The 9,942-nt window shown below is 44.8% G+C and overlaps 1 protein-coding gene across 1 annotated transcript; it reads left to right on the top strand.

Moving 5' to 3' along the window:
* Nucleotides 1-7,409: 7,409 nt before the first annotated feature.
* On the top strand, nt 7,410-9,690 carry LOC113866886. Its single transcript, XM_027501683.1, has 3 exons — nt 7,410-8,876; nt 9,171-9,626; nt 9,673-9,690. Exons 1-3 carry the CDS (start codon nt 7,410-7,412, stop codon nt 9,688-9,690), a joined length of 1,941 nt encoding a protein of 646 aa, XP_027357484.1.
* The last annotated feature ends 252 nt before the right edge of the window (nt 9,691-9,942 follow it).

The following is a 9,942-nucleotide window of genomic DNA, read 5'->3' as shown; positions in this document are numbered from 1 at the left end:
AGAAGCGCCAGGAGGGGAGAGAGTGGTTGGAAACCCTTCCCTTGAATCCTAGTAGTGAAAATGACGAAGTTTGAGGGGCCTGCACGAGTGTCGGACGGGTTCTTTACCGCTAAGCCAAAGGGGACCAAAGGAAAGACCAAGTAGGAACTTAGGGCCGTTGGCGCAAAGAAGCTCCAGGAGGGGAGAGAGTGGTTGGAAACCCTTCCCTTGAGTCCTAGGAGTGACAATCAAGAAGTTTTAGCATTCAAATATGAGCCTCGCGCGTGTTATTTAGCCGGTAAATAAAAGGAGACCAATGAAGACCAAAACTGGAAGTTGGGGCCATTGGCGCAAGGAAGCGCCAAGAGGGGAGAGAGTGGTTGGAAACCCTTCGCTTGAGTCCTAGTAGTAACAATCAAGAAGTTTTAGCGGCCTGCACGAGTGTCAGACGGGTTCTTTACCCGCTAAGCCAAAGGGGACCAAAAAAACGGGAACTTGGGGCCGTTGGCACAAAGAAGCGCCAGGAGGGGAGAGAGTGGTTAAAAACAATTCCCTTGAGTCCTAGCAGTGACAATCAAGAAGTTTTATCAGCTTGTAGGAGTGTCGCACGGATTCTTTACCCGCTAAGCCAAAGGGGAGCAAAAGAGACCAAAAGTGGAAGGTGGGGGAAAGAAGTGCCAAGAGGGGAGAGAGTGGTTGGAAACCCTTTCCTTGAGTCCTAGTAGTAACAATCAAGAAGTTTTAGCAGCTTGCAGGAGTGTCGCACGGATTCTTTACCCGCTAAGCCAAAGGGGAGCAAAAGAGACCAAAAGTGGAAGGTGGGGGAAAGAAGTGCCAGGAGGGGAGAGAGTTGTTGGAAACCCTTCCTTTGAGTCCTAGGAGTGACATTCAAGATGTTTTAGTAGCCAGAGATTAGTCTCGCACATTTTATTTAGCCGGTAAGTAAAAGGAGAACAAAAGAGACGAAAACTTGAAGTTGGGGCCATTGGCGCAAGGAAGCGCCAAGGGTGGAGAGTGTGGTTGGAAACCCTTCCCTTGAGTCCTAGTAGTGACAATCAAGAAGTTTTAGCAGCCTGCACGAGCGTCACACAGGTTCTTTACTTGCTAAGCCAAAGGGGACCAAAGGAAAGACCAAAACGGGAAGTTGGGGCCGTCGGCGTAAAGAAGCGCCAGGAGGGGAGAGAGTGGTTGGAAACCCTTCCCTTGAATCCTAGTAGTGACAATGACGAAGTTTTAGCGGCCTGCACGAGTGTCGTACGGTTCTTTACCCGCTAAGCCAAAGGGGAGCAAAAGAGATGAAGAGTAGAAGTTGGGGGAAAGAAATGCCAGGAGGGGAGAGAGTTGATGGAAACCCTTCCTTTGTGTCCTATGAGTGACATTCGAGAAGTTTTAGCAGCCAGAGACGAGTCACGCGCGTTTTATTTTGCCAGTAAGTAAAAGGGGACCAAAAGAGACGAAAACTTGAAGTTGGGGCCATTGGCGCAAGGAAGCGCCAAGGGGGGAGAGAGTGGTTGGAAACCCTTCCCTTGAGTCCTAGTAGTGACAATCAAGAAGTTTTAGCAGCCTACACGAGCGTCACACGGGCTCTTTACCCGCTAAGCCAAAGAGGACCAAAGGAAAGACCAAAACAGGAACTTGGGGCTGTTGGCGCAAAGAAACGCCAGGAGGGGAGAGAGTTGTTGGAAACTCTTCCTTTGAGTCCTAGGAGTGACATTCCAGAAGTTTTAGCAGCCAGAGACTAATCTCGCGTGTTTTATTTTGCTGGTAAGTAAAAGAGGACCAAAAGAGACGAAACTTGAAGTTGGGGCCATTGGCGCAAGGAAGCGCCAAGGGGGGAGAGAGTGGTTGGAAACCCTTCCCTTGAGTCCTAGTAGTGACAATCAAGAACTTTTTGCGGTATGCACGAGTGTCGCACGAGTTTTCTACTTGCTAAGCCAAAGGGGACCAAAAGAGACCATAAGTGGAAGTTGAGGGAAAGAAGCGCCAGGAGGGGAGAGAGTTGTTGGAAACCCTTCCTTTGCGTCCTAGGAGTCACATTTAAGAAGTTTTAGCATCCAGAGACGAGTCTCGCACGTTTTATTTTGCCAGTAAGTAAAAGGGGACCAAAAGAGACCAAAACTTAAAGTTGGGGCTATTGGCGCAAGGAAACACCAAGAGGGGAGAGAGTGGTTGGAAACCTTTCCCTTGAGTCCTAGTAGTGACAATCAAGAAGTTTTAGTGGCCTGCACAAGTGTCGTATGGGTTCTTTACCCGTTAAGCCAAAGGGGACCAAAAGTGGAAGTTGAGGGAAAGAAGCGCCAGGAGGGGAGAGAGATGTTCGAAACCCTTCCTTTGAGTCCTAGGAGTGTCATTCAAGAAGTTTTAGCAGTCAGATACGAGTCTCGCGCGTGTTATTTTGCCGGTAAGTAAAAGTGGACAGAGAGACCAAAACTAGAAGTTAGGGCGACTTGCACATGGAAGCACCAAGAGAGAAGAGAGTGGTTGGAAACCCTTTCCTTGAGTCCTAGTAGTGACAATCAAGAAGTTTTAGTGGCCTGCACAAGTGTCGTATGGATTCTTTACCCGTTAAGCCTAAGGGGACCAAAAGTGAAAGTTGAGGGAAAGAAGCGCCAGGAGGGGAGAGAGATGTTCGAAACCCTTCCTTTGAGTCCTAGGAGTGTCATTCAAGAAGTTTTAGCAGTCAGAGATGAGTGTCGCGCGTGTTATTTTGCCGGTAAATAAAAGTGGACAGAGAGACCAAAACTAGAAGTTAGGGCGACTTGCACATGGAAGCGCCAAGAGAGAAGAGAGTGGTTGGAAACCCTTTCCTTGAGTCCTAGTAGTGACAATTAAGAAGTTTTAGTGGCCTGCACAAGTGTCGTATGGGTTCTTTACCCATTAAGCCAAAGGGGACCAAAAGTGGAAGTTGAGGGACAGAAGCGCCAGGAGGGGAGAGAGATGTTCGAAACCCTTCCTTTGAGTCCTAGGAGTGTCATTCAAGAAGTTTTAGCAGTCAGAGATAGTCTCACGCGTGTTATTTTGCCGGTAAGTAAAAGTGGACAGAGAGACGAAAACTAGAAGTTTGGGCGACTTGCGGATTGAAGCGCCAAGAGAGAAGAGAGTGGTTGGAAACCCTTTCCTTGAGTCCTAGTAGTGACAATCAAGAAGTTTTATCAGCTTGTAGGAGTGTCGCACGGATTCTTTACCCGCTAAGCCAAAGGGGAGCAAAAGAGACCAAAAGTGGAAGGTGGGGGAAAGAAGTGCCAAGAGGGGAGAGAGAGGTTGGAAACCCTTTCCTTGAGTCCTAGTAGTAACAATCAAGAAGTTTTAGCAGCTTGCAGGAGTGTCGCACGGATTCTTTACCCGCTAAGCCAAAGGGGAGCAAAAGAGACCAAAAGTGGAAGGTGGGGGAAAGAAGTGCCAGGAGGGGAGAGAGTTGTTGGAAACCCTTCCTTTGAGTCCTAGGAGTGACATTCAAGATGTTTTAGTAGCCAGAGATTAGTCTCGCACATTTTATTTAGCCGGTAAGTAAAAGGAGAACAAAAGAGACGAAAACTTGAAGTTGGGGCCATTGGCGCAAGGAAGCGCCAAGGGTGGAGAGTGTGGTTGGAAACCCTTCCCTTGAGTCCTAGTAGTGACAATCAAGAAGTTTTAGCAGCCTGCACGAGCGTCACACAGGTTCTTTACCCGCTAAGCCAAAGGGCACCAAAGGAAAGACCAAAATTGGAACTTGGCGCCATTGGCGTAAAGAAGCGCCAGGAGGGGAGAGAGTGGTTGAAAACCCTTCCCTTGAGTCCTAGGAGTGACATTTATGAAGTTTTAGCACTCAAGTATGAGCCTCGCGCGTGTTATTTAGCCTGTAAATAAAAGGGGACCAATGAAGACCAAAACAGGAAAGTGGGGCCATTGGCGCAAGGAAGCGCCAAGGGTGGAGAGAGTGGTTGGAAACCCTACCCTTGAGTCCTAGTAGTGACAATCAAGAGGTTTTAGCAGCATCCACGAGTGTCACACGGGTTCTTTACCCGCTAAGCCAAAAGGGACCAAAGGAAAGACCAAAATTGGAACTTGGCGCCCTTGGCGTAAAGAAGCGCCAGGAGGGGAGAGAGTGGTTGAAAACCTTTCCCTTGAGTCCTAGCAGTGACAATCAAGAAGTTTTAGCAGCTTGCACGAGTGTCGCACGGATTCTTTACCCGCTAAGCCAAAGGGGAGCAAAAGAGACAAAAAGTGGAAGGTGGGGGAAAGAAGTGCCAGGAGGGGAGAGAGTTGTTGGACACCCTTCCTTTGAGTCCTAGGAGTGACATTCAAGATGTTTTAGTAGCCAGAGACGAGTCTCGCACATTTTATTTAGCCGGTAAGTAAAAGGAGACCAAAAGAGATGAAAATTTGAAGTTGGGGCCATTGGCGCAAGGAAGCGCCAAGGGTGGAGAGAGTGGTTGGAAACCCTTCCCTTGAGTCCTAGTAGTGACAATCAAGAAGTTTTAGCAGCCTGCACGAGCGTCACACAGGTTCTTTACTTGCTAAGCGAAAGGGGACCAAAGGAAAGACCAAAACGGGAACTTGGGGCCATTGGCGTAAAGAAGCGCCAGGAGGGGAGAGAGTGGTTGAAAACCCTTCCCTTGAGTCCTAGGAGTGACATTTATGAAGTTTTAGCACTCAAATATGAGCCTCGCGCGTGTTATTTAGCCGGTAAATAAAAGGGGACCAATGAAGACCAAAACTGGAAGTTGGGGCCATTGGCGCAAGGAAGCGCCAAGAGGGGAGAGAGTGGTTGGAAACCCTTCCCTTAAGTCCTAGTAGTAACAATCAAGAAGTTTTAGCAGCTTGCAGGAGTGTCGCACGGATTCTTTACCTGCTAAGCCAAAGGGGAGCAAAAGAGACCAAAAGTGGAAGGTGGGGGAAAGAAGTCCAAGGAAGGGAGAGAGTTATTGGAAACCTTTCCTTTGAGTCCTAGGAGTGACATTCAAGATGTTTTAGTAGCCAGAGACGAGTCTCGCACATTTTATTTAGCCGGTGAGTAAAAGGAGACCAAAAGAGACGAAAACTTTAAGTTGGGGCCATTGGCGCAAGGAAGCGCCAAGGGTGGAGAGAGTGGTTTGAAACCCTTCCCTTGAGTCCTAGCAGTGACAATTAAGAAGTTTTAGCAGCCAGCACGAGTGTCGCACGGGCTCTTTACCCTCTAAGCCAAAGGGGAGCAAAAGAGACCAAAAGTGAAAGTTGGGGGAAAGAAGCGCCAGGAGGGGAGAGAGTTGTTGGAAACCCTTCCTTTGCATCCTAGGAGTCACATTTAAGAAGTTTTAGCAGCCAGAGACGAGTCTCGCACGTTTTATTTTGCCAGTAAGTAAAAGGGGACCAAAAGAGACGAAAACTGGAAGTTGGGGCCATTGGCGCAAGGAAAAACCAAGAGGGGAGAGAGTGGTTGGAAACCTTTCCCTTGAGTCCTAGTAGTGACAGCAAGAAGTTTTAGTGGCCTGCACTAGTGTCGTATGGGTTCTTTACCCGCTAAGCCAAAAGGGACCAAAAGAGACCAAAAGTGGAAGTTGAGGGAAAAAAGCGCCAGGAGGGGAAAGAAATGTTCGAAACCCTTCCTTTGAGTCCTAGGAGTGTCATTCAAGAAGTTTTAGCAGCCAGATACGAGTCTCGCGCGTTTTATTTTGCTGGTAAGTAAAAGGGGATCAAAAGAGATGAAAACTTGAAGTTGGGGCCATTGGCGCAAGGAAGCGCCAACGGGAGAGAGAGTGGTTGGAAACCCTTTCCTTGAGTCCTAGTGATGAGGACATGACCATGAGCAAGGGCAAGGATCCTCTTGAAGGACTTGGAGGACCTATGACAAGGGCTAGAGCAAGGAGAGCAAAAGAAGCTCTTCAACAAGTGTTGTCCATATTAATTGAATACAAGCCCAAGTTTCAAGGAGAAAAGACCAAGGTTGTGAATTGCATCATGGCCCAAATGGAGGAGAACTAAGGCGCCACTTTGCTTCAGTTTTTAAGTTTTTAGTTTGTTTTAAATAATGGCCCAATCCTTTGTAAAGTTGGCTGACCAAATTATGTTTTGTGGTTAATCAACTAATGGGCTTTGGTTTGGTTTTATTTCAAGTTGTAATAAGGGCCCAATTGGCAACTTAGGCATCAGCCTTTGGAAGACCAAGAGGCGCATAGCTAGTGGCTGTTGGGTGACTTTTTGGTTGCCACAATTTCAGTTACAATCAGCCTTTGGAAGACCAAGAGGCGCATAGTGGCTGTTGGGTGACTTTTTGGTTGCCACAATTTCAGTTACAATCAGCCGTCAAGTAGTTTCATTTTCCGTTACGGAACCTTTGTAATTCTGATGGTAAAGCTTCTATATAAGCTGAACCATTCTTATCAATAAGACAAGTTAAGTTTGATTCAGAAATATTAGAGTTTATCTCTTTTATCTTAGTGAGAGTGATTCTCCTAAGTTCTTGAGTGATTCAAGAACACCTTGGCTGTATCAAAGGGCTTTCACATCCCTTTGTGTGTTGCCTTCCTTGGAAAGAGTGATTCTTTCCTTCCCCCATTCAATTCTTCACCAAAGTTCCAAAAAAACTCAAATCTGCCCAGAATTATTTCGTTATCATAACTCTCGTTCTACTCAGTCAAATTGAGTGATTCTTGAGCCTAAATTGCATTTCAGAACGAGAACTTTCACCTCGTTTTGGAATCACCTCAATTGGAGTTCTATAACTCGAGATACCGTCATTTCTAAAATTCTGTCCAGCCACCACCAAACCAGCGTTTTTGCTTCCTTTTTCACTCATTTTTAACACCATGGACCAACACCTAATTTGCCCAGAAATTCATCACTAAATTTTCAAATTTTTCTACAAGGTTCTAACCCTAAAGATCCTAAGTCAGCCCTTGTGCAAATGGGGTTCATATCATTTGGTATCAAAGCTCCGGTTTAAGGGTTTGAACGTCAAATTGGTAACATCCTTCCTTCATTCTTTTTTTTTTCCCAATTGATTACCTTATTGTTCATATTATTTGTGATTGTACTGAATCATTGCAAAAGTTAAGCCCTTGTGAAAATTCAAAAAAAAAAATCGTATAAAAAAACAAAAAAAAAAAAAAAGAAGAAAATTTTGGGCTGAATGATTCATGCTTTTCAACAATTTGTTATAAGGTAATATATTGGTGTTCTTAAAGGATTGTTGCTAATTCTCTTGTTTACCAATTTCTCTTTACCCCTTTGTTTTTGTGATTTGTTAGCCTTTTCTTTGTCTACCTAGCCTTACCTTGCACATATTGGTGGATTGTTCTTTGTTGTGGCCATAATATCTTGAATTGCCTAAGAACCCAAGGAGAATTTGAGTGGTAAAAGGCAAGAGTGTTTTCATTAGAGAAAAAGCCATAATTGTGTGATACACTTGAGTGTGGTGAGGTTTCAAATTCTACTTTCTATTTGCTTGTTACGTTTGAATTTGTTTGTTTGTGATGGCTGAAGGAAATCCTAATCAAGGAGGAGGACTTTCTTCTTTCCAAATGCAAGCCTTGACACAACATTTGGAGAGATTGATGAGGCAACAAAATGACGAGCTCCATGAAAGATTGGACCAATTGGAGAATAGAGGTTATGATGAAGAAGAAAGGAGGAGAAGAGGTAATGACGGTGCTCCTAGACAAAACCGAATTGATGGAGTCAAAATTTCTATTCCTCCATTCAAAGGAAGAAGTGACCCAGAAGCTTATTTGGAGTGGGAGATCAAAATAGAGCATATTTTCACTTGTAATACCTATGAAGAGGCCCAAAAGGTAAAGCTTGCAGCTATGGAGTTTTCCGATTACGCTCTTGTGTGGTGGAACAAATTGCAAAAAGAGAGAGCTAGGAATGAGGAGCCATTGGTGGATACATGGGTTGAAATGAAAAGGATCATGAGGAAGAGATATGTGCCGGCAAGCTATTCTAGGGACTTAAAATTCAAACTTCAAAAGTTGTCCCAAGGTAGCAAAGGCGTTGAGGAGTACTACAAGGAAATGGAGGTGCTCATGATTCAAGCCAAGATAGAAGAGGATGAGGAGGTAACTATGGCTAGATTTCTTAGTGGTTTGAATAATGATATTCGTGATATTGTTGAACTGCAGGAATTTGTTGAAATGGAGGACTTGCTTCACAAAGCAATCCAAGTGGAGCAACAATTGAAAAGGAAAGGTGTGGCCAAAAGGAGCTCCACTAATTTTGGTTTTTCTAGTTGGAAGGATAAGGGAAAAGGGGCTGCCACTTCTAGTGCAGCGCCTACACCAACAAAAACTCCTCTAAAAACTCAAGAGCAACCCTCTAAAAGGAGTCGGGATGTGAAGTGCTTTAAGTGCCAAGGCTTAGGACACTATGCATATGAGTGCCCTAACAAAAAAACCATGATTCTTAGAGATGGAGAGTATATAAGTGAGTCCGAAATTGAAGAGGGAGAGGAGAATGAGGACGTGGAGGAGGAGGTGGAGAAAACACCAGAGGGAGACTTGTTGATGATAAGGCGGTTACTTGGTAGCCAATTGAAGCCTTTGGAGGAGAGCCAAAGAGAAAACATCTTCCATACTAGATGTTTGATCAATGGTAAACTTTGCATGGTGATCATTGATGGAGGGAGTTGCACCAATGTGGCGAGTGCAAGACTTGTGTCTAAATTGAATTTAGTTACAAAGCCACATCCTAGGCCATATAGGCTTCAATGGCTTAGTGAGGATGGAGAGGTGCAAGTAAGGAAGCAAGTAGAGTTGGATATTTCCATTGGAAGATACAATGATAAGGTGCTTTGTGATGTTGTTCCTATGGAGGCCAGCCACTTACTCTTGGGGAGACCATGGCAATTTGATAAAAGAGCCAATCATGATGGTTTCACCAACAAAATCTCATTCATGCACCAAGACAAGAAGATAGTGCTCAAACCTTTAAGTCCGCAAGAGGTGTGTGAGGATCAAAGAAAAATGAGAGAAAAGATTGTCCAAGAAAACAAAGAAAAAGAAAGCCAAACACTTGAGAGCTCAAAAAGTGAGGACAAAAAGAGAGAAACACATGAGAGGAAAAAGAAGAGTGAAACACTTGAGGTGAAGGAGAGCTTTTTAGCTACAAAAAGTGAGGTCAAGAGGTTGTTTCTATCTAAACAGCCCCTATTTTTGTTAATTTGCAAAAACTATGTTTTGACCACTAACACTTTTGATAACCTTGATTTGCCTTCTAGAGTGAAGTCTCTTTTGCAGGAATTTGGAGATGTGTTTCCAACAAGTGTACCAAGTGGGTTGCCACCATTAAGAGGCATTGAGCATCAAATTGATCTCATTCCAGGAGCTTCTTTGCCTAATAGGCCAGCCTATAGAAGCAACCCTCAAGAGACCAAGGAGATCCAAAGACAAGTGGATGAACTCATTGTTTTTAAGCATAAAGAAGGTCAAGCAAAGGCGGACTATGTGAAGAAGCTTCATGAGAGAGTCAAAAATCAAATTGAGAAGAGAAATGAAAGCTATGCTAAACAAGCCAACAAAGGGAGAAAGAAGGTTATCTTCGAACCCGGAGATTGGGTTTGGGTGCACATGAGAAAGGAAAGGTTTCCGGAACAAAGGAAGTCAAAGCTTCAACCAAGGGGAGATGGTCCATTCCAAGTGCTTGAAAGAATCAATGACAATGCTTACAAAATTGAGCTGCCGGGTGAGTATAATGTTAGTTCCACCTTCAATGTGTCTGACTTATCTCTTTTTGATGTAGATGGAGAATCCGATTTGAGGACAAATCCTTCTCAAGAGGGAGAGAATGATGAGGACATGACCATGAGCAAGGGCAAGGATCCTCTTGAAGGACTTGGAGGACCTATGACAAGGGCTAGAGCAAGGAGAGCAAAAGAAGCTCTTCAACAAGTGTTGTCCATATTAATTGAATACAAGCCCAAGTTTCAAGGAGAAAAGACCAAGGTTGTGAATTGCATCATGGCCCAAATGGAGGAGAACTAAGGCGCCACTTTGCTTCAGTTTTTAAGTT

Source organism: Abrus precatorius, unplaced genomic scaffold (genome assembly GCF_003935025.1).
Source record: "Abrus precatorius isolate BTA unplaced genomic scaffold, Abrus_2018 Scaffold5, whole genome shotgun sequence".
NCBI classification, from domain to species: Eukaryota; Viridiplantae; Streptophyta; class Magnoliopsida; order Fabales; family Fabaceae; genus Abrus; species Abrus precatorius.
The sequence above is the reverse complement of the archived record's forward strand: the minus strand, read 5'-3'. Positions and strand labels throughout refer to the sequence as shown.